Source organism: Poecilia reticulata, linkage group LG19, assembly GCF_000633615.1.
Source record: "Poecilia reticulata strain Guanapo linkage group LG19, Guppy_female_1.0+MT, whole genome shotgun sequence".
Classification (NCBI taxonomy): Eukaryota; Metazoa; Chordata; class Actinopteri; order Cyprinodontiformes; family Poeciliidae; genus Poecilia; species Poecilia reticulata.
This window is the reverse complement of record NC_024349.1, coordinates 28,207,862-28,231,171: the sequence shown is the minus strand read 5'-3', so window position 1 is coordinate 28,231,171 and position 23,310 is coordinate 28,207,862. Positions and strand designations below refer to the sequence as shown.

The following is a 23,310-nucleotide window of genomic DNA, read 5'->3' as shown; positions in this document are numbered from 1 at the left end:
ATGTGATGTAGTGTTAAGCAAATCCAGAGACAGTTTGCAAACACAACGTTTAATTCAAAAGAAGTAAAAGAAATATTTTCTACCAAATTTGAAAAAAATGACTCAGATTTTCTTTTTTAAACAGATGAACACATTTAAGTCAAAACAGAACAATGTAAGAGAAGCTTTTATACGTTTGGAGGGGTGAAGACCATGAGGTCACTTGAACAGGTGGACTGACGAATCCGGTCCTTCGGGTCCGGGGTGAAGAGCAGCAGGGCCGACTGCGCAGTCTGCACCTACAAATACAAAAAATAGATTCAAAATGAAAGAAACCAGTACCAGAATTGATCAGTTATTAATTATTAAAGCACAAAGAACTATTGTATGCTGATTTAAGTTAGCATTTGTTTTTGTCTAAAGAAAAGTACAAAAAAAAAAAAAAAAAAGACCTGAGGTGATTGAGGAGTGAACACTGAAGACACCGCTGAGAGTGCTGTTGTGAGAGATGAGCAAAAAAAAAAGTGAACAAACCCCAAAGCAAATCAGGCAGGCAGCAATAAGCAGGAGTACACTTGGGGAAAAAATCCAGAATTCATTAAGCAGAAAAATAACGCAAAAATACACAGATAAGAATTTTGGTTGTAATTTGAATACATTTTCTTGTAAAGTTCTTGATACAGCTCAAAGTTATTCCCTTGTGTAATCTCTGGGGGATTTAAATAAAGCATAGCTAAAGTGAAAGGAAAAGAATCCCTGCAGTTCACTTAAAAATGTGCAGTTGTAACAAATAAATAGAATAAATGTTGTAGCTTCCTGCTTAATGAAGCCTGAACCAGAGGGAATCCCAGTGGTCGGTGCTCATGCAGCGTTCTTCATACCCGGCTCTAGATGAGCAAGCAGCTCCTCAGGTTGTCCTTCAGGACTCTTCATTTCTACATCCGCTCCCATAGATGGTGACAGCTCTATGGCAACAGTGTCCCCCAGTGACATACTGCATCTCTGCGACGGCTTGAAATAACGTTCAAAGTCCAAACCAGGAATTTCCTGCATTTAAAATAAAGAATAAAATCTGAACAACACATAAAAATGACTTTGTGTTGATGAATACAGAAGTATCTGGATCAGACCTCAACTACTGAAGCATCTGGAGTGGGAGAGCTGGGCGGCTGGGTCTCCATGGGAACCTGATCGGAGGGGGAACGGGATGGTGGTTGGACTGCAGCTGTTTGACATGGAGACGGAGAAAGTCTGGCACTGATGACATCACAGGGTTTGTTGTCCACAGAAAGAGTTGGAAGGTCTTCCGACACCGTTTCCTGTTCAGACTGCAGGTTGGGACTCGTCTGGTTCTGGGGCTCGTCTGAAGTAACTTCCTTCACAGGGGAGAAGCAGAGAGAAACGTTCTGGTTCTGGGAGGCCTGAGGAGCTTCTTGCTGGGATTTGTAGTCCAGGTGTTTCTGTGCAGAGTGGACAGGCTGAGCGGGAGGAGCAGGAACAGGGGTCTGGGTCAATGCAAGGGACCGGCGGGTGACTCTCCTGGGTGAGGGGTAAGCTGCTGCGGGGGAAGCCTGGGTCAACGCCGTCTGGGGCAACGCCGCTGCGCTCAGGCGGCTGGATCGCCGGGCTGAAAACACAAACGTGCGCCTATTAGAAAAATGATTATAAACAATAAAGCATAAAGATGTGAAGCTGTATTTGTTGCTCACTTGATGGTCTGGCTGGGCTCTCCAGCTGGGAGAGACCTCCCAGTGGCTCCTGCCTGCCAGCAGCAGCCCCTGTGTCCTTTGCCTTCTCTGCCTCAGCTGCCTGCTGCCGGGCTTTCATGGCAGCTTTCACCGCCGCCAGGCGAGACTTGGCCGCAGCTTTGTTTCCCGTCAGCTTGGTGGGAGCGGCCGACATTTTCTTTAAAACAATCAGGAAAAGTTAGGATTTTTACTGGTTAGACCCAGAGTTCAGTACTGAAGGCTGTGCAGATAAACGAGAGGGTATGGGACACAAATGATAAACTAAACTGTCTGCTATAGAGAAATGTTCACATTCTGCTAGTTAGATTTTATTTAGATATAGTAGCTTGGAGGATTTTTACCACATTAGGAGGTTTTCAGTCCAAATAACAACCAACTTAAAATTTATTTCAGGAGGAGTTTTTTATTTATTTATTTTTCTCTTTACAGTAGCAATCTGATTGGCTGATTGGTTTTAAGCATTGCGTTACACTGCCCCCTATAGGATTAGAATGTTTAAAACTAGGGATGCACCGACCCAACAATATCTGTATCAGTCCTAATATTGAAAAAGAAGTTCTATAATGGGTATTGGTAACAATGTGTCCGATCCATAAGGGCGTATCTATTTAGTCTAGTTCTATGCTATGACATGCTCTGAGCAACGTCATGCTTTATTATTCATTTTATATTATATTTAGAATTCAGAACATTTGCTGCAGTTTATTTCTTCATGTTTGACCAAGGCGACAGCATATTGTTTTTGTCAGTTTCTTTACCATCTCCTGGTTGCACTGACTGAATAAGTCAAGTTGTTTTTACATGTTTGTTAGCTTGTAAAGCTGTTGGTGGATTTCAGTGTGCTTTACTGTTGCAGAGTTATCAAATAAATTAGGAATTAAGTACATTTATGTCTGTTAAAAAAAACAACATTTTAAGTTAATTCAGCTGTTTATCTGTATTGGATTGATATCGGACAACGCTAAAGCTCAGATATCGGTATCAAAAGTGAATCGGTGTGTTCCTGTTTAAAACGCTCAGGGGGAACAGAAAGATGAAAACCTTTGCGAAACCAATCCCGTGTGTATGATATTATTACTTTACGATGCATCAGAGGTATTTGTTTTTCCAGGCCTGTTCTGCAGGGCTCACCTTCACCACTCTCCTCTGTCTTGGGGGCGGCTTCAGTTCCTCCAACCAGCCGCGGCCCTCTGCTTCTCGCAGGGCATCAAACTTCCTGTTGACGTCTTCCACCTGGAAGATAGCGCACATCTGGCTACGCTGCAGAGTTTCAATCTAAAACCACTTCCTGTCTGCCCCTCAGAGGAGCCGTACCTGGAAGTACACCATGTCCCAGAAGCCCTGCAGGTCGGTGAAGGTGGTGACCTTCTCTCCGCGGCTAAACTCGCAGTCGTCCACCAGGCCGCTGAACTGGTTGAAGCGCTCCTTCATCAGCAGCCTCGCCTGGCCTACTGCTGTGCGCATTTGGTCTCTCACTGTCACAGAGTCACAGCGGCTCTGAGTGAAAACGGCTCAGCTCACGACATCAGTTTGGGTCACTTCAAGTTTACACTCACTCTCCTCTGGGATGGTCTCGTCCTCCACTTTGGACTCCCAATGGAAACAAAGGTCTGTCAGTCTGTCCGTCTCGATGGACATTTCTGATCTGAACAAACCAGAAACCAAAAGATGCTTCAACTCTCCCAGGTTTAAAATGAGGAAGAAGAGAGCTGTGAATTTCAAAGTGCCACTACCTGAAGTAGGGCACATCATGCTTTGACTCATGCGGGCTGACAGAGGTCGAGGCGCTGCGGAGAGGAGAGTGGCCTGGAGGCTCTCCAGGCTCAGCTGGAGGTTCATCACTGAACACTGGGGCTGGTGGGAGACTGAAACTGGGACTGGACAGAAGAACCACAGCACAGCATTCATATTAAAAACAAGCAGACATTGGTGAGAAGAAGAAGAATTTCCGTTTGTCAGGGGTGAAAACCTGTCAGGATTTAAAGGTTTCTTATCAGTCAATATCAATAATTATTAGCTTTTTAGTTTTAAATATTTGAAACACTTCCATGCTGGACCGCAACCTTTTCTTGTTTTATTCACAGTTCTTTCTCCATAACATTGTTTTTTTTTTTTTTAAACAGCTATGAGGCGGTGCTGAAATCTAAAACTGCTGCTGAGCAAGTTACTAGACAGGTTGTTGCTAGGCAACCAAAGATCAACCCATCTTAGCAAGCTGTCAGAGGTTAAGCAACTAAAGCCTTTCCTCTGCCTACAACTCCCAGAATGCTGTTCAGTTCTGGATCAGAGTTCAGTGAAATTATTACATTTTCTATCAGATGTATAGCTACAGATATTGATCACGTCTATTGCAAAACATTTATTGTCCAGCCCAAGTTTATATAAGCAGAAATGATTCCACTGCTCTAATATTAACATTTCTGCTACAGCCAATAACCAGCATTGTTTACATTTCTCTGCCAATTTGTCACTGTAAAAACACACACAGAGCAGACTTCAGGTAAACTCCCCACCATCCTGCATGCATCACTATCACATGACCAAATTCCTTCATTCACACACCCAAAACTGGCAACCAGAGGGAAAGATTATGGTTATTGGAGTGCTCCGATGTTCAGGCTGATACATTGAACCGAATCAGAATGTCAATCACCTTGGAGTGAGGAAGGCGTCTGCTGATCGGGGGGTGAGAGGCTCAAACTTGAAGGCCGACAGGCCGGCAGGGGCCTGGAAGACAAAGCCGTCTGGAGCAAATGAAGGAGCAGCAGAACCCGGAGCAGGAGCAGCAGAACCCGGAGCAGGAGCAGCTTCCTCTGGAGCTGAGCTCACCACCATGGCTCTGTCCTCAGGGCCAGGCGTGGGGTGTGAAGGACAAACTGATTTCTCTTGTTCCTCCTACAAAAAGGAAAACGGCGGCAAACAACCTGATGTGTGCATCTCTCTGACTTTAATCTCACTGTAATCCTGTGTTATGGGACACTGAGGGAAAACACTCACCTTGTGCTCAGCAGGCTGGACTGTGGTGCCTAGAGTTGTAGAAATGCAAACACCAGATTTTACATTTAAAAAGAATTTTTATGTACATGTATTTTTTAATGGTGTATAGCTTGCATTTATTTTACGCCGTCTTTCATTGTGATTTGATAGTTGTTGTGAGTTGTTTATTACAATTTACGATTTTGCTCTTTAATTTGCCCAAGGCGGAATTAATGTATGTATCCTAAAGTTTTAATCAGTCTTAAAGGGGCAGTATTGAGTATTTTTCAGGCACATAGAGCCATCTGATAGTACAATCAAGTCACTGTGTTACCTTGAGCTGTTAGAAAAATGCTGTAAATATCAAACAGAATTTAAGGACATTAGATTATAATTAGGCCTCTGTCTCTTTAAAAGCTCCTGCTCTTTCTGAAACTCCAGCTTCAGGAAGTTGTTGGCTTCTCTATTCACCCTTTAACATTTTTATCAGTGTTGAACTGAGAAGTAGCTCCCATAATGAGCTCAGGAGATGCACAGTTCCACCAGGTGTTGGCTAATTGCTGCTGGCTAGTCTGGAGGAGCTGAGTGGGGGACTGATGGGGGAGGCTGTTCTGTGAAGTGGAAGTTTGGAAACTGCAGCTCTGAGGGGGAGCAGCGTCTCAAACTGAATGGTTGCCATGGAAATTCAAGGATTTCTAAAGCAAGCATGAGAGAATCAAGGCAACACTCCAGGTATCTTTTTGATGATGAAACATTATAACATGATGAATAGATTAAAAAAAGTCGATTTTACATTATACTGCCCCTTTAATCCAGGTCAGACCTTTGGGAAAATACTTTGTACCTTTACAGTTCCTTCTTTCTCCAGACGAGGGCGGTAGAGGGTTGACAACTGCTCTGTTCCTAGTGGTTCTTCCTTCTGAGAACAGAGACAGACTTTACATATTCAGTTTTCTGGACCAACCAAATCAAACAGCTCGTAAGCAGCAGCTAGGAAGCCTGTGATTGTGTAAACGTACCTCTGGCCTTAGGATTGTCTTTCACCTCAGCCTGAGCTTTAGTAACCGGAGGCCTGTTGGCCGATCTGGTCGATAACGCTCGGCCGCCTGGCCCTGACGCAGCAGGACAGCCTGACAGACACACAGATTGACATGCTAATATGGAAACACTATAGCTGCTGCTGAGGCGGGCGTCCCGTCCAGAGGGTTACCTGCACTGGTCTTGGTGGCAGTGGAGGGTTTGAGGGCAGCAGCACAGCTCCTGGCCGGGCGCTCAGCGCACGGCTGGACTGAAAAGGAAGAAGGGAAGCTGTCAGTTATCATGGGTCATCATGGGTTTTCCTTTGAGTCGGAGTCATCCAACTCAAAGGAAAAGTTGTTACAAACACTCCTTCCATTTTGATGATTACTGGTTACATTTAAAGGAAAAACCAAACTTCTGTTTCTCAAAATGTTTGTATTACAGGACACCGATGAAGCGGCCATAACAGTAATATTTATATTGCATATCAATATGAGCCCAAATGTTCATATCAGAGCATCCCTCGTTTCACTTGTAGATGGTTGTGTTAAAATAAGCTGCTTGCTCCTGACTTACCTTTGTTTGCTCGAGTGTTCTGATGCTGCATCGCCAGAGGCTACAGAAACATTTGCAAGAGAAGAGCAATAAAATATGTTTTACATTTTACTTGGTGTATTACAGGTGGACATGAGAAAATCCTCAGGATCAGAATTGCAGGATTTACCCTCTGTGGTTCCTGCTGGGGCTGTTTCATGGAGCGAGTGACTCTGCTGCTCTGGGGTGGAGCTACGTTCACCTTTCTCTGAAAGAAAGCCATCCTCAGACATTTATTTTTAGTCAAACGTATTTTTGCTCATCTAATAATATGGGTGATGGGTAGATCAGCACCTCTCTGGGTCTGGAGGCAGCAGAAGGGACAGCAGGTAGCGGAGCAAGACTGAGCGTGTCTTTGGGTTGATAGAGGCCAATCTTGAACACTCTTTTTGACTCCCTCTCTCTTTTTTCCTTTTCCTTCTTCAGCTCCTTCTGCTCTTTCCAGTTCTGCAGCCGCTTCAGCCTGTCTACTGCTGCAACTGTAGGAAAACAAATATCATAAGCCACAATTAGTGGCAAAGAAGCCAAGAATTCAGAATGTAACATGGATCTCTAGAGATGCCTGTGTGTGGAAACGGCTCATACCGTTAGCTGGTGTGGCCTTGATCCGTGTCTTCTCCTGAACAGTGGATATGTTGGTAGTCACCGTGGAGACGTCCAGGGAAGACGCGTCCGCTTCTGGCAGTTTGTCCAGCTGCCTGCGAGTGTTCACCATCCGCTCCCGGTTCTCTTTTTGGCACTGAGATCTCCGGCGTGACTGCTTCACTCGGAGCATTGACACGCTCGAGTCTCGCCGCCGAAGGTCAGCAAATCGAGAATCCATTTTTGAGAGATCTGCAGGAATGAAAGAACAGAACGCGTCCGACTTTCAGCTTCCACAAATGTTGACGAAATAAAGGAAATCCACTGCAAGCTGCTGTGATCAAAAGGTACAGTGTGTGTGGAACACCACAGATAGTGGGGAAATAAATATTGGTTGAGCTCTGGCTGCCAATAACTTCATGTTCCCTTTCCATAGATGACCCAGTTGGTCCTGCCTTTAGGTGTTTGACTCCATCTCCACACTACTGAAATTATTTTCTCTTTACTTTTTATTTAGGACTAAAAATACTTCTGGATGAGATGAGTGCTTCTTTGTTTTTGTGCATCTGCTCTGTTCTCTAAACTCCCCGTTGGTCGTTTACATGAAGTCAGGTTCTGGTGCTGCTGGAGGTTTCTTTCCTGTTAAAGGGGAGTTTTCCTCTCCACTGTTCCTACATGTCATTCATGTGTCCTCCTTTAGTTGCATAAAACACTTCTGACTGGTGCTTTTTCTTTGAAGTTTTCTTTAGTTAATTCACTACTAAACAGGAAGAGATTTTCAACAAATGTGGGCAAATGTGACTCAATCCACATCACCCGATCAGCCCTTATACGGTACGACGGTCTAAATTCACTCAAACTTGCTGCAGTAATTTAACAACAATAAAATTAAACTAGAATATATTTCTTTATAGTGGACGACCAAAGATAATCCAAAGTTAGCTAAGCTCACTCATTGAAAACTAACAGCAAGCCTTATATAAACTTTAACAGCCACCAACAAACAAATAAATACTAAATTAATACTCTACCTGATGTTCTCTCTAAGAATAATGCGCAAGAACCGTGTCTTCTTTACGAAATAGCAACTTAAAATCTAAAATCCGAACGAGCCCAACGAACACAGTGAACGCAACCTAATTTAAGAAACATAATAATGGCGGTTGAATTTTTGAAACTTTGTTAAAGTGACGCTGATTGGCTGCCTGTACAGGACTGGGCTTCTGATTGGTGCTTCTCATCTTCCTCTTTTTCTTGGCGGATCTTCAGAGGTGCATACTGCCACCTACTGTACAAGTTTAACTCATAGTCCCCTGTTTTATTTTTTTACAAAAATGCTTTATCATCCTGATTTTCTCTTTATCCTCTTTTGTTTCTAACATTTATTTTAAACTATTCTTTCAGTATTTCTCTTACTTTCCCCCTGTCCTCCTTTAGTTGCATAAAACACTTCTGACTGGTGCTTTTTCTTTGATGTTTTCTTTAGTTAATTCACTACTAAACAGGAAGAGATTTTCAACATGTAATCCTCTGGTTACTGTTGGAATTAGTAAATCAAATACAGAATGGTATACAGGAAGTTTAGTTTAGATAATGTTTGTTCCAGTGGTAGACCGTCTGATGTGAATTAAATTCCAAGATTGACGAGGACTTAAAGCTAAGAACTTTTAAAATATATACTTAAAGTCCTCAGATTGAGTGTTTTCTATATTTTAGGAACAACTTTACCATAACAAACTATAACTGCTTATTTGTTTCCAATTAATTAGAAACAAATGAATAGTTAAGATGTACAATTCATTGGGGCATATTGTCCCCACTCATAAATGTACAGTGACAAAACATCTGGTTAATAAAAAACATTTTCACTTAAGTATTTCACAAAATACAAAGTGTTTAAAAAGCCCACTGAAATAGAACAAAACAGCTGATTCAGCTTTGTATTTTTGCTGACATCACAAGTATAAAAATCAAACTGCTGTGTTTAAGTCACAATTTCTTTCTACAGTAATCTGTGTCCAGAAAATCCGTTTAAACTTAATGTTAATAAGTTTAAACATTAAACTTATTAGTTTAATGTTTCAATGAAACATGAAACTGCATGTTTCATTGCATTTACTTGTGATTAAAAGCTAAGAGTAAAATGCAGTTTATACATTTAGGAAAATGACTTCATTTATTATTTCAAGTTAGTGCAGTTGTATACAAATAGTTTCGACATGATGAAATCTTAAAACCATAACTGATCATCAAATAAAACTGGAATGAGCACATCAGTACATGTCAGTTTTTAAATTAAAATGAGACAATTTCATCATGATCTCAATAAAAATATCCAAATACATAAGGGGGAACTTATGATAAAATCATACAAATATGTACAGAGAAAATGAGATGCAGTACATGTAAAGTAAAATCTGTATTTTTTTTTTTTACAGGTAATTACAAGATAAAATTACAATTTTAGTCTATTAAATAAAAAAACTTGGTGAGAAAGCTTTTCAACAATATTTTTTATTTTACAATGCAATTATTGCATTACGTTGATGCTGCCGCTGAAACCCTGACAGTTTTTAGTGTGATCAGTCGCCATCTTGTTTGCTCAGTCCAAGAAGAAAATGTTGTTGAATTGCGTCGCACAAAGCCTCTTCACTTCCTCTGGAATTCAAAAATGAAAATGGATAAGGTTGAAAACATGACAGCATGTTCTGGTTAGAATACACAACTGCACTTCCTGTTGAAGGACGTACCGTTTACTTCAATCAGATTGGCGTTCTTTTGATTTAGGATCACATAGAGCTCTCTCTGGTCTGACTTCTTGCCGACGACCCAGTAGTCCGTCATAGCTTTTACTATGATTTCCTCATCTTCGTCAACCCTTGGGAGCAGATTAGTAGAAATCAGCATGAGGAAGTACATGTAGTAATGTTTATTGTACTTTGTATACAAAATAGATTTTTCTGAGGCTTAAAGCTACAATATGTAACTTTCATTAGCAATGTTTTTTTACATATTTGTTAAAATTGTCACCGTGTCATGACTGCATAACGTGAGACAGGTTATCCGTCTCCCTGTGACTTTACAGTCATCTGCAGAAATACAGCAGTCAGAAATAACCGATCAGAGCCAGGAGGAGGGTCTTAGTTCTGTTAGTCAGCTCATGTTTGCTCTGCTCAAGAGAAATGGAAGTAACTAAAGTCTTGCCTTAGACCGCCTTCAGGGACAGCAGAGTTGGACGAGACAGTTTAGCTTCAAGCATGGCAGAACAATCTCCTTTTTTTAAGAAGATGGCAATGAGGAGAACTGCAGCTTTGGCCATTGTGGTGACCTTAGCAAAAGTCCTGCTGATTGGTTTTGTACATTTATGCTATTCTTTAACTTTTTAATAAAACTTGAAATGTAGCATCTTGGTATATTTCCAAAAAAAACAAAAATTTTTTTGCGAATGGCAACACAAAAGCTCACAACCCCTCCATACGACTCGCTGCGCAAGAACATTAGGTTTTGTCATCCTTCAACATAATTTTCCATACATTTCAAACCAGATATTTACATAGTTACCCTTGATACTGACCAAATGTATGTAAACTTGAATTTGAGGAAAGTTATAAGAAAAGAAATCATTTATCGCCAGGTTTTCTGGCATTTTGCAAGTAGAAATAATTTTGGTAATTCTAACAAACCTAAAGCAAGAAATTGGTTGAATTTAACTTCAAACAGTGAGAAAAAATGTGCGTGTGTCTTTTTATTCAGTGTATGTAAACATATGGTTTCATTGTTTATGCAATGAGCATTTTTACCCTACAGCTCAAAATACGGAACAAGGAATTGATCCCATTTCTGTAAAGTACACTGCAATTGTTTGTGGAATGTGGTTTGTGGAATGCCTGCTTCTATGCCAAAAATGAAAGTTTAAAAACAAACTACCATAAAAATTATAGCCATTTTATCAGTAATTTTGCAAAACTTGTAAAAACACACAACATATAATCTTCAATGTAAAAAATCTCTCAGAATGATGTGGCTCTTTGTGGTGTTCTCTTACAGGCACAGAGCATTAAAAGGTTGAGTTTCTCCAACTGAAACTAATCACTTGCATCTACTCGGTGCTTTCAGGACAGAGCAGATTGGCAACATGCCACTGGGAAATAAAAACACCACCCTGAATATTTGTTTAATAAAGCTCCAGGATCTGCTGCTGTACCTCGCAAAGTCACAGTTGATGTCTCCCAGTATCTTCATGAGGTCAGGGTGGACCGAGGTCAGACACACACTGGCGGTTTTCCTCATGTGAATGGTGCTCTTCTCTGCCAGGTTCATGTGGTTAAAGTAGATAAACTTGAACTGGGGTTCCTTCTCTGGCCTACAGCAACAATATGGGAGACACACAAACAGGACAGGATGAACCAAAACAGCTGAAGTTGGGTTTAACAGCAGTTTGTCATTCCTCTGAAACTGGGATCAATTTGTTTTATTCCAACAGGAAGTGGATTGCTGAGTGGAAGGCAGCAGGAGCCCAAATCCAGGATGGAGATGTGAATGATAGTGGAGGAATTTGGAACCTTATTATTTATTCAGCACATTCTTTACTAAGTTGATTACGAGGAGCCCGTCAAATTGCCAGGGCCGGTCTAAGATTACGGATCTGGAGCTAACTGATGGGGTCAAAGACACATGGACAGGGATGCCAGTCCTTAGTGCTGCCTTGCTTGAGTTACCCTTTAAGAGCTGCAGTAATGTTAGAGTTCTGTCTGTGTCTGCCAGCCAGGCAGAGTTAACACATAATGACAGGTGATATTCAGAACTGGAATCACAAAGCCCTCGACTTACCAACAACATTCAAGTTAAAGTAGCGTGCCAACTCTGCTATTTAATTATTCCACAAAAGCATTTCTCCTGCCCTGATGGAGTCTTTTCTTTATTTTTGCTAATAGGCTACRGAGGCAGTAGTACAAAATAATCACCTAACTGGCCAGTTTGAGGAAGAAAAAAGTAAAAAGCTGGTAAGTGTTTATGAAAGCTGTGTGTGTGTAGGGTTAGTTACAAAAGTTGTTATAAAAGTGCTGTACATATTAAACAYAACTTGAAAGAAAACTGACTTTGTAATTTGATGCCTTGAAATTGTGCCTCTGTCTCTTTTAAGAAGCTCCTGTTCTTTCCGACACTGCCTTCAGCGCGTCATCACATCAATACTCCTCCATGATGCCRTTTACAATGACCTACTGCTGTAAAGAGTGTCGTTTGTCTGCATCTTGCCAAGTGAATTCTATGCCAACATTTGATTTAGACCAGATGTGGATCACAGAATACCTAAAACAAACAATCGCTTTTCTTGCTTGCTACTATTATTACAATCATTTATTGAATTGCTATTCAACAGTGAAAAATGTTAAATGTGTCTTTAAAAGCCCAAAGTGAATATAACATTCATAGTCTTCATTAAGTATGTAAACATTCGACTGAGTTGTATTTGAGGACTCAAAAAGAAAAAGGCCAGTTTTAAGTCAATGTCAATTACTGGACACAGTTCATACATCACACTGACGCTTCTAAAACGCTTTATGATAAGTTGCATGACTATTGTTATTCATGCTATGAGTCACTAATACCGCTGAGAAGTGGAGGAAAACTAAATAAAACCATCTTTGTACAGTGGAGGAAGAGAGAAGCGGGCACTGACCCAGATATCCTGCGGTTTATTGTGAACTGTTCACATATATCTGATGCCAGCAGAGTCAGCTGGGGGCCCACCAAGCTGTCCAGCTGCTCACAGAACTCCCTGGTCAGCTCCACGTTGGCTGGGAAAAGATGGCGGAGAGAAGAAATTCAGTTGAAACAGGATAAAATGTCTTATGTCAGCTTAATATGAGGAAGAAGACAGCATGAATCCATTAAAATAAATAATGTAGGCTTTAACTTACCACTAATCATAAAACAAGCAGCTGCGCTCATCGCCTGCAATGGGAAAAAAAAAAAAAGGAAATCAGTGCAGGTTTCATGCAGAATCTAGGTCAAAAAGGTTGAACATTCACACTAATCGGATGATAAGCATTGCTGGAAGTACTTCATTTTAAAATTGAGCCATGTAATCCAAAAAAAATCCATCTATAGAGAAGGAAGAGATTTAATCCCACAGCTACCATGATAAACAAGAACCAAAATCCCCTCCATTACAGATTAGGTTAGAAAATCATCCTGATAATGAATGACCTGGTCACTGATGCATTTATAATATGAGTGAGGATATGAATGGGTCAACAGCAAGAAACAGCAGAGTCAGGTTTGATTCCACACACACCTTATAAACGATCAGATGCAGCTCCTCATAGCCGTCTTCTGCACTCACAAATATTTTGGGGAATCGGAATTTGGCCTCTGGATCTTTGAGGTTAGCAGGTCCTGTCAAGAACCTGAGGACACGTGGAGACAGGGCAGCGAGGACTGTGAGGTGGTCTGGACTTTTACACGAGTTAAAAGTTACACAATACATGTAGAGGTTTCGAAATGATGAAATATTCAACATTCATAGTCCAGAGCCCAAAGCAGGAGTCTGCAGGAATAACATCAACAAGTCGCACCAAAACAATGATGAAGGGAGCTAATGTTGGCGTAGCACCGTCGTAAGCATAAATCCAGGCAAAGATCCTCAAGAAGAGTGAGATGCCTGTCTAATCTATAAGTTTTGAATGAAAAAATGCACCAGATCAGATCGCCCCAAGTGAATGACAAAGCTAAGTCTTCACCTTCATGACTATGATTATATGTGAATGAGCTTGGCTTCTATTATACATCGCCACCTTTTCCCCCCCAAAAGTGAGTTTTGCAACAAAAACAAAAAGAAAATCACTTTGGCAAAAAAATGACTTAGGCCATTATTTTAGGAAGGTTGAGATATGAAGCTTGTTACTTCAGATATTCTGATAATGAAACATTTTTAATAACGCCACAATAACAAATTAATCCAGGAAATTGGTCGTTTTTATTGATCTACTAAAATGTTATCTTGGGGCGAATCAGTAAATTAGGTATGAATTCCTTACTTTTGGGAGATGAGTGAGGTAAAGATGTGTAAATAGGTTTTGAACAATGCCATATTTTAGTACAGTAGCATAATCCACCCATCCTCTGTACAAACCTGCCTATACAGCAGCAGACTGCTAAAAAACATGATGCAAAAATTCAATTTAGCACATCCAGTGCATGCCATGATGCACGGGGAACACGGCAGCAGATAAATTCAAATGTTTTTTTCTTACAGAGGACAGGATTCAAGAGAAGATGGAATTACCTCCCATAATGCAACAGATTTCCTGTGACTTCAGGCCTCAGAGGAGAGTCTCTGCCAGCCAACTGCAGCAGGAAACGGGAAAAACACAAAAAGGTTCAGTTTTAAAAAGTCAATACAATAACAAAGTCATGTTATTGTAGAGAACATGAAAAACTGTTAAATGCTCAAGATCTTGATGCAGGATTGAAACGTCCTGTGAAATAATCCTCATAAATTCATTCTATATGAATTCTGATTTGCTCTACTGAGGTGACTTCACACCTCACACAAAAACTTCACACCTTCAAACTTCTGGAAATGAGTAACAAACAGTTATCATTTTTTTAGGTCCAGACTTTGAATATACTTTGATCATTAGCATTCCAGTGCAACTCTAGCTGTATCTTTATCTACTCTAGGTGAACCTTTGTCCCAGTTTCAAGTCTTCTCTTCTCACTTTGCTACTTTCTTCTTCTACTACTCTCCAGTTTGGATCATTTGCTGTCATTTCACTGTCAACTTTTTGTGTTCTCTCAGTTATTTTCCTCTCCATTGAAGCTACACCTGGTGTGATGTTCTGTTGGTTGTGGTTCCTTCCTGGAAGAGGGAATCAGCTGACATAAGGCTGCCTTCACCTAAACCTTCTCCATCTCCTGCTGTTAATTAGCACAAAACAAACATCTATACATCAGCTCATTTGTTTCTTTTCTGTGTGTTTGCGCTCACACAGAGCCAGGTTCTGGTTCTGCTGGAAGATTCTTCTTGTTAAAAAGCAGTTTTTCCTCTCCAGTCGCTACAAAGTTGCTTGCTGTAAAGTCAATGACACAATACAAGAGATCGTCACCTGTCGCTACATGTTCATCCAGGAGTGGATGCTGCAAGTTAATGCCTCGATCCAATCTCCTTGGTTTCTCTTAAATAGAAAACTTTGTAAACTAATTTGAATAATAAACTGAGCTTAATTGAAAATTCACAGTAAAATCACAAAATCTTACCTAGCAATTTTGGTCTAATATCTAGAGAAAATATCTTAGTACACTTGAAATAAGACAAAACTAACTTACAAGTAAATTTTCAGCAGGATATAGGAGTTTATTTTAAGTAATTAGTGTTTTTGCAGTGTAGGATTAATTTGAATGCATGTGTGATAGAACTGAAATGACTTTCTTCGTAAAGTGCCTCGAGACGACATCTTTAGTGAACTGGCGCTGTGGAAATAAACTGAACTGAGCTGACTGTCTTGTACTTTACTTCATTGTCCCTAACAGCAGGACACTTCTCTTCTTGGTGATTTTGAAGCGTTTCATGTTAACACTAAAATGTGAAAACGTCCAGTAGGTATGAAGACATTTGCAAGGCCTTGTGCCTGGGGTTCACCTCCATCTACCTCGGGCTCTGAGTGCCTGGGAAACAGCGACGTGGTCAGATACTTGTAGAGGATTCTCATGTCGTCCTGCTCCAGACCACTCCTGCACACACAACCATGACAACAACAAAAATCACTTTTAAACCCTTTAAAAAAATCTTTTTTTTCTTGTAACAGAAGCTGAGGCGTGAAATGGACACTATGAGTAGACAGAGTATTTGTCTGCTAACTAAATAAACTGTCAGGTCGCATGCAAACCATAAAGATTAGACTTCTTGTTCAGCACCACCTCTGTTTATTCAGCATGTTTTTATAACTTAATAGTGGGATTCTGCCATTGGAAGTGGCTGCAGACATGCAGGGTTGTTTTAAGGCAGTGGGAGTTGGCGATTCTGGTAAAGAGCGGATTAGCTGGATGAGCGTGTAAAGTTTTGACAGTTTGTACCAGATAAGCTGGTCGTTGTAGAGGAAAGCTGTGTATTTGATCAGGCTGAGGCTCTCCTCCACTCTGTTGACAAAGGACTGGATCTTCAGGTAGGTCATCTTGTCCAGGGGGAAGAAGCTGATGCCTCCAAAAACGTCCAGCAGGTCACAGGACTGCAGGTGGAGTGTCTGCAGATACTGGACAGCCCCGAGAAAAGAGGAGACAAAAAAAAAAAAGATTAGTTTACAACGTAATAAAAAGAGCAGACTGAGAAGTTCTTGGCCGATGTGATGCAGAAGCTCCTGCATCAGAAAAGGGATAAGATGTTCAGCTGACATTCAAGCTCAGATACAGAACACCGCAGCGTCTACTTTCTCTCCGTGTTTAGGTTACACGGCGGAGAGGGAAGCCTGGATCAATTTAAGGTCTTCCCTAATTAAAAATTAATTTTTTAAACTTTTATACAGAGTTGGTTAAGGCAAGAGTAGGCCTGTCACTACGACAAATAACTGGACGATAAATTGTCCCAGAAATTATGGCAATAAACAAATGCAAGTTCACCGTCTACAAAATTGATAAACTCCAACTTTGTAAAGAGCATTAACACAGGAACTTGGAAGAAAATTTAAATAACCAAAAAAATTAATGACCAAAAACAATAAAGTGGAAAGAAAGAAGAACATAACCAAAACCAATAATGAAAAAGATTATCAAGTCTATAAATAAAATTGCCCTACAACAGATATAAAAAAGAATGAGAATTAATTATCTTATTTAAATTTATCATGCAATTAATTGATAATTGGTCAATGTGACAGGCTTAGGTAATTATGTTGATGCTCAGAAGTGAACACAGTCAAGGCAGGTCGCTAAGGGCTGAGAAATGAACCGCGACTCCAAACATCGTCCTGTTTACACACACACACACACACACACCGACGAAGACTCGAACTGAGACTAAGATGCTTATGGAAACACCGTCAGGCTCTGGTGACTTGAAAAAAGAAGCAATGCTGGACTTAGTTTGACAAAGACAATATGTACAGTCCAAAACAAGGCCAAACAAAAAGACGCCTAGCAACAGCAGCCAGCTGGACAGACATTGGCAACATTTACCCTGTAGAAAAACTTCTCAAGCTTCTGGATGAGCAGCTCCACTCCGCCGGATTCCATCACCCGACCGAAAGTCCCGTTAAACAGCTGCAGAACCAGAGAAATAATAAAATGATTAAAGCTACAATTTAAAGAAACACTGTTTTTACTGGAACCAGGCGGTGTAAAACTCTCACCTTGTACATACTGTAGCACTGCCGGACCACCGCACCGTAAACCGTATCCTTTAAAAAGAAAACAAAGTGGCAAATTGGAAAAAATAATTAAACCACCTGAAGTTCATGTTTTTATCTTTGTCATGTGATTCCAGTGGTTTTAAACCAACAGCAGCTTCAGTATTGTCAAACATGTTCCACATTAAACTTCATAGCAGCTCCAGTTGAGACTAAACTTATTCATATTATTTTTCTGGCTGGTAGTAATGTAGTGGTAGTAATGTTAGTAATGTTAATGTTCTGGAGCGGCCCTGGACTGAATCTAACAATCTGTGGATTAGGGTGATGGTTAGCTGGAGCTCACTGCTAACAATTCATTGATTATTAAAAACAATATGAATCATTTTCAACATGTTGTTTTATAAATATAGAAAAAGTACATAAAACTTATTTTTTTTAAAACTGACATTCCTTTTACATTTCTTCCTTATCTTTTAATGGATGCCCGTCTGAATTCCTATCAGAACCAAACTCCTTGGTTGAAGGAAGATATTTATAAATCTGAATATGCTGTAATATTGATGCATTTTAGAAATCCCTGAATTCAAGCTAAACCTTGGTAAATGTATACTGTTTCCACAAAAACCTGACCTGCTTGTAAATAGCTAACAATAGCATTAGATTGAAATGAGAAAACTCCTGCTCTTTCTGAAACTCTGCCTTCAGGAAGTCATCATCACAACATGGCTCCTCTATTAACCCATTAACACTTTTACCAGATTTCCGTTGTAGTCTGTACATTTAATTGTATATAATAATTAAACCTTAGATATAACATTTAATGACTGTGATAATCAACATAATAGTTTAGAAGGAAGTGAATGATTTATGATTTTTCTCTTAAATAAAATCAATAATATGGGAAGTTTTACATTTTTTGTTAAAAACCCCTAAGAAGGCAAACTGCAGTATTATTCTCTACAAGTATTCCTCATTAACTCACAAGTAGTTCTTCTTCTTGATACTCTATTGTGGGAGGTTTGCCATCTTTGTTTGGTTTCTCAATCATTGGGTTTCGAACTACCTGTGGAACAAAAGCACAAGAAAAACAATAAAAAAAGTTATTCTGATTAAATATTAAAATAAGTCCAGAGGAATCGAGAAATCTGTAGATGCTGTATACCATGACGATCCAGAAATTTTCCTCTGGCTCAAAGAAAAACTGACGATTTTTCTGTGTGTGAAGGGATTTTGCTGGTTTTGTTGGACAGAAAGTCCTGGAACAAAGAAGTGAAAAAGAGGGTGCATTAAAAAAAGATAACTAACCAATCCATTGTGGGTTTTTTGATTAGACATTGATTATAATGTTACAGGATATTTCCCTATTCCCTCCAGCTTTTTGTTTTTTTGTTTTTTCATAAAGTACCTACAAACATGGAATCATCAGCAACATGCAACCGCAGTAAAATGAGATTCTATAAAGTCTTAAAGGGGCAGTGTTATGCGTTTTCCAGGAACATGGTACCATTTATAGCACAATCAAGTAAATATGTAAGCTTCAGTTAAAAATACTGTATATGTCAAATATGACTTAAAAGAAATTTGACTTTGTAATTTAACACCTAAAAAGTGGTCTTCTGTCTCTTTAAAAGCTCCTGCTCTTACTGAAACTCTGCCTTCAAGAAGTCATCACAACATGGCTCCTCTTCTAACCCTTTGACAGCAACTTTACCAGTGTTACACTAAGGTGTAGCTCTTATAATGAGCTCTGCTGATATGAAGTTCTACTAGCTAGTCTGAAGGAGCTGAGTGGGGGAGTCGCAAGGAGGCTGATGGTTGCTCTGTGAGGCAGAAGCTCGGTAGCTTGGAAAGTGCAGCTGGGTGGGATAATCAACTTAATATTTTATAATTAAAATATTCATTTTAATTCTAAGTGGTGCCTAGTCATTGCTAGGTCCACCCAAGTGTTTTACACAGCTGAATGGTTGCCACGGGAGATTAAAGGATTTCTCAAGCATGCAACAGTATAGCAGTACTGTAACTTACATTACAGTTAATGTAAGTTGAACTTACATTAACTATTGCTTTGTTGATTTTTCAAAGCAACAGTTAATGTAAGTTTATGATGAGGGTAAACATGAGGTAAAGCTCAAAAAAGTCAATTTTACATAATAATGCCCGTTTAACCCATGGAAGGTGAATACAAATACACAACCCAATGTCCCATTTTCAGTCAGCGTTTTCCTTCCATTTCACAACTATGTACAGCTTCATCTTGGTGCATCACATTAAATCCCAATCAATTACTTAGAAGTTGGAGGTTTTAGTGACAAAAGACCTAAATGTTTTTGCAGAGGCATCATGAAATCAAGTGTTAATGATGTGTTGTACCTGGTGAATTGAACAATGGCTTCACAAAGGCCCACATTTCTGATCTTCTCATTCTTCTCAATCTCACTGGGGTGATAAAACAAAATCTTTTTCTCTTCCTGAGAGGAAAAAATGTGACATGAGAAACTTAGTCCAGAACAAGGTTTTGCAGAGAAGCCAAAGAGATGACCTTCACTGAAAGCCCCTTCTCACCTCTCCTTCCCGGGGTCCAAACGTAGGGTTATAAATGAAAAAGCTGAGAAGGGATGGTGTGTACTGTTTGTCTTGTGCTCCTGAGGCCATTTTAGGACTGGGAAAGGACAAAGACAAAGAGTTTGGGCATGAAAACCTTCAGTTTCATCCAGTCTGACCCAATACTGTCACTGAATCTTTCTTACCTAATCATCAGCATTAGTGAAACTTGGGTTATGGTTTAGTTTCCTCAGGTGACAGTCCTGTTATCATGCCGTGTGCCTGTAGGAAGAGTAGTCATATTCTAGAAATTAGAATTTAAGAGTCTCGTTTATCAGATCAACAGTACCTTTTGTAAATAACCTTTAAGCAGTTATTAAACATACACATATTTCTGCTTTTAAAATAGTTTTTTATTGGTCTGATGTAATATTCGAATTTTAAATGTCATGTTTTCAATAGCTGTTAGCAGATATATCAATTAACTTGATAACATAAATCTGTAATCTAATCTATATATTTTCAATAATATTTACATTTATTGAATGGTTGGAGGGTTTCTGAGGGATTTACAAATATAGTATTTTCAATCATCACTCAAAATGTGATGACTGATAAACATGATTTTAATTTTACACATCTTTGTTGTCCCATGATAACATTAACTAGCATTAACCTTTATTTGACGTTTTCCCATGAGTGATTTTGGGACTGGCATAAGAAGGAGGAATGTTTATGACATAACTTACATCTTTACTTAAAAACAACAAAAAAAAAGAAAGAAAAAAATGTTTTTACCACAGGCAGATTTGATTACGAGAACCAAAAAGACAGACTGCCTCTTGAGAAACTTCTTGTTTCTTTGATGTTTCTCATAATAAATCCAAATTTTTCTGATTCTCATCTTCTTCATTACACAACGTTCCCACCACTCTGAGCTTTGGCACCTCAGCCACTAAGACTATGGATCAGGTGGCGACATTAAGGGCACACGGTGTTCTGACTTGCCAAATTTACTATCTGCATGCAGAGCCTGAACATTTGGCATCCCACCAAATATTAAATCCAAACAGTTCTTTGCAAGTCATGGACGGACCTTAAATAAAGGTCAAACTGCATAATTGTACACAAGCATACAGGTAACATTAAACTGTTTAAAACTTTCTTAGTATCTATACTTAGCCTGTCAAAATAAGCAATTAATGGCACAATAAATTAAAATGAGCTTGATAATTCCCATTCTGATGAAATTTTGTTTGCAGAGACATATTAATCCATTGTATCTGTGTGGGTTGTGTTGTGTGTGTGCTTTTTTTATTTCTGTTTTGTCTATTGTTTTTGGGTCTTGTGTTTTATTTTTGGATATTTAAAACATCTTCCAGTTCCAGTATTCAGCGTTCTTTACAAAATTAAAGTTTACTGGTCTCTGAGAGGGCGAATTTGCATTATTATGCAATTATCAATATATCAGTTGAAAATGGTCCCAAAACAACACTATTGTTGTTTATCGCAATAATTGCTGGGACAATTTATTGTCCAGCAAAATCTGTTTTTGTGACAGGCCTCTACATGACTTCAAATCCTAAAAGGTTCACATTTTACAACAGCTTTGGTTTTGGCCTTGGTTTCATCTAGTAAAATCATTAAGTATATTTACATCACTTTTTAAGCCAGACCACTCAGACAACCACTAAACAGTAAACATCAAAAGTCCTGTAAGTATATTGAGTTTTTAGTTGCATTTTCAGAAAGCTCAACAGAATCCACCGACCCCAAAGGGTTAGAGGGCTTCAGAGTTCTGGGGCTCCTGCTACCTGACAGAGACTGTGCTCACGTGACCTTATCTGCAATCTGTGGCTCCAGAGTCACATGTGGCCCCTGGGCCCCTTCATAATCACTCTTCTTAACTACGACCACAACTGATAGAGAAACAAGAGTTGTCTCTAATACAGATGCAACAGGATGACTGGCTTCAGCAATTATCTTTATCTATACGAGTTTATTTAGACATGAGGTTGCTATTGTGTTTTAACACAATAGCATAATAAAATTATTTCAATATAGGGCATGTTGTACAGCTTGACTGGTTTTATTTATTTATTATTTATTTATTTATTTATTTATTTTGTGGCTCTAACTGATTTTATTTAGCAGGAGCACGACTGGCTCAAGGGACGTTAAACGTTGCTGAACCCTGACCTAGGGACATTCAGATGGAAACGTTCTGAGATGTATGCCAGTAACTGACTATTCAAAGCCCCATAACTAACAGCCAAGTGATGCACTTGAATGGATGGGGGGCCTGTGGAGCAGGACAAGAAACAATGCGACATGAAAAAAAGTGATTTTCTCTTAAATCTGCCAGCAGCACACTGTACAACCTGCAGACGGCTCAGGGATGCTTTGTTTGCAGAAATTGACATTATAAAGAAACAAATGCATGACAAACAATTTCCAGTTCTGTTCTAGAGATGATACTACTTAACCTAGCTATATTTCATAAGTCCAAATATACTAAAAGGTTTCTGATGGAAAACGTGGCACAAGAGGTGAACATTCAAAGAGTCTATATTAGAGTTGTGTGCTTTTCTGGAGCACAAATAAGTTCAGTTTTACCTTAGTTTAGTTCGAGAAACATCTTACACAGTCTAAGCAGTTGTGTAAGAAATGCTGTTCTGCTGCCTCATGAGGCCTTAAAGAAATGTAGAACTGAACATCATCCGCGAGCAGTGATGAGATATTTTTAAAAGTGCTCAAAATGTGCTCAAGAGGGAGCAAGTAAACCAGAAATAACAAGAGCCCTCTAAAGGCAGAAGTTCCATGTCCGCAGAATGAAAACTCACTATTAATGTCGAAGTATTCAAGTCCTGCTTTCTAAAAAGAACTGATCTGCTCATGTAAGCAGTTATTTAGCTGTTTAATGTTGTCATAAAGTCTAAGACGGAGTAAAACCTGCAAGCCGAGGCAAAATCTCACGAAAAGAGAACTAAATATGCAAGAAAACAGAATACTTATTAACGTCCTTTAAACCATTACTGTTGCATCACAATGTAACAAGATTAATTCAGATGTCAGGTAGTTTAGGGCTTAACGAGAATCCTTTAACTTCTGCCCATGAACTGTTGGTGAGCCACCGATACAGCTAGCATATCCCGGCTAACAGGCTAACATGTTCTGGTAGCTCACCTCCACTGCAATGAAAAATAACCGGAAGCACTCACCTCGCGAAGCATGCAAACAAGACGCCCAGCTGCACCTAGTTATTGTGTAAATAAAGGGGAAAAGTATGGAAATAACTCAATGAAACGACATGCCGCTCACATTATAGCAGTTTCCATCGTTCACTTCCTGCTTTTGAAAGTGAAGGGTTACAGGTTTAGTTGTCCGGGTAGTTACGGAAGAGGATTAGGGCCACTGAAAAAAAAATAAATAAATAAAACAGTTCTGATTTTAATCTAATAAATTCTGATTTTTTTTTCTCAGAATTCTGAATTTAATCTCAGAATTCTGACTTCTGAGAAAAA

General features: G+C 39.5%; 2 protein-coding genes across 4 annotated transcripts; both read right to left on the bottom strand.

Annotated features, from left to right (window-relative positions):
• Positions 1-30: 30 nt before the first annotated feature.
• Positions 31-8,052, bottom strand: dlgap5 (discs, large (Drosophila) homolog-associated protein 5). 2 transcript variants are annotated; one of them, XM_008438148.2, is made up of 19 exons: positions 7,931-8,052; positions 6,903-7,151; positions 6,612-6,796; positions 6,448-6,525; positions 6,300-6,339; positions 5,914-5,991; positions 5,723-5,833; positions 5,548-5,622; positions 4,725-4,753; positions 4,381-4,622; positions 3,461-3,604; positions 3,284-3,372; positions 3,042-3,202; positions 2,859-2,960; positions 1,689-1,884; positions 1,110-1,606; positions 861-1,026; positions 432-475; positions 31-278 (listed from the first exon to the last, which is right to left on the bottom strand). In XM_008438148.2, the coding sequence occupies exons 2-19, from the start codon at positions 7,138-7,140 to the stop codon at positions 168-170; spliced, it is 2,586 nt and encodes an 861-aa protein (XP_008436370.1). In that variant the 5' UTR covers positions 7,141-7,151; positions 7,931-8,052; the 3' UTR covers positions 31-167. The 2 variants fall into 2 exon arrangements, with proteins under 2 accessions (XP_008436370.1, XP_008436371.1); XM_008438149.2 differs by lacking the exon at positions 432-475.
• A 1,004-nt stretch (positions 8,053-9,056) lies between these two features.
• Positions 9,057-23,177, bottom strand: ccz1 (CCZ1 homolog, vacuolar protein trafficking and biogenesis associated). Of its 2 annotated transcripts, none has more exons than XM_008438154.2 (17): positions 23,008-23,177; positions 19,993-20,068; positions 19,808-19,904; positions 19,616-19,713; positions 18,408-18,501; positions 18,228-18,308; positions 17,246-17,293; positions 17,073-17,156; positions 15,978-16,153; positions 15,554-15,635; positions 14,188-14,249; positions 13,198-13,309; positions 12,821-12,854; positions 12,580-12,697; positions 11,104-11,262; positions 9,650-9,777; positions 9,057-9,557 (listed from the first exon to the last, which is right to left on the bottom strand). In XM_008438154.2, the coding sequence occupies exons 2-17, from the start codon at positions 20,004-20,006 to the stop codon at positions 9,502-9,504; spliced, it is 1,443 nt and encodes a 480-aa protein (XP_008436376.1). In that variant the 5' UTR covers positions 20,007-20,068; positions 23,008-23,177; the 3' UTR covers positions 9,057-9,501. The 2 variants fall into 2 exon arrangements, with proteins under 2 accessions (XP_008436376.1, XP_008436377.1); XM_008438155.2 differs by having other exon boundaries at positions 23,108-23,166.
• Positions 23,178-23,310: the final 133 nt, after the last annotated feature.

Coding starts and splice junctions, on each gene's coding strand:
- dlgap5 (XM_008438148.2), bottom strand. CDS start 7,140: ATGGATTCTCGATTTGCTGACCTTCGGCGGCGAGACTCGAGCGTGTCA. Junction 6,340..6,447: donor CCCAGCAGGAACCACAGAGG/GTAAATCCTGCA, acceptor ATGTTTCTGTAG/CCTCTGGCGATGCAGCATCA. Junction 3,605..4,380: donor GACGCCTTCCTCACTCCAAG/GTGATTGACATT, acceptor TCTTCTGTCCAG/TCCCAGTTTCAGTCTCCCAC.
- ccz1 (XM_008438154.2), bottom strand. Junction 14,250..15,553: donor CCAGGCACTCAGAGCCCGAG/GTAGATGGAGGT, acceptor TTCCTGCTGCAG/TTGGCTGGCAGAGACTCTCC. Junction 12,698..12,820: donor TGCTTGTTTTATGATTAGTG/GTAAGTTAAAGC, acceptor ATCTTTTCCCAG/CCAACGTGGAGCTGACCAGG.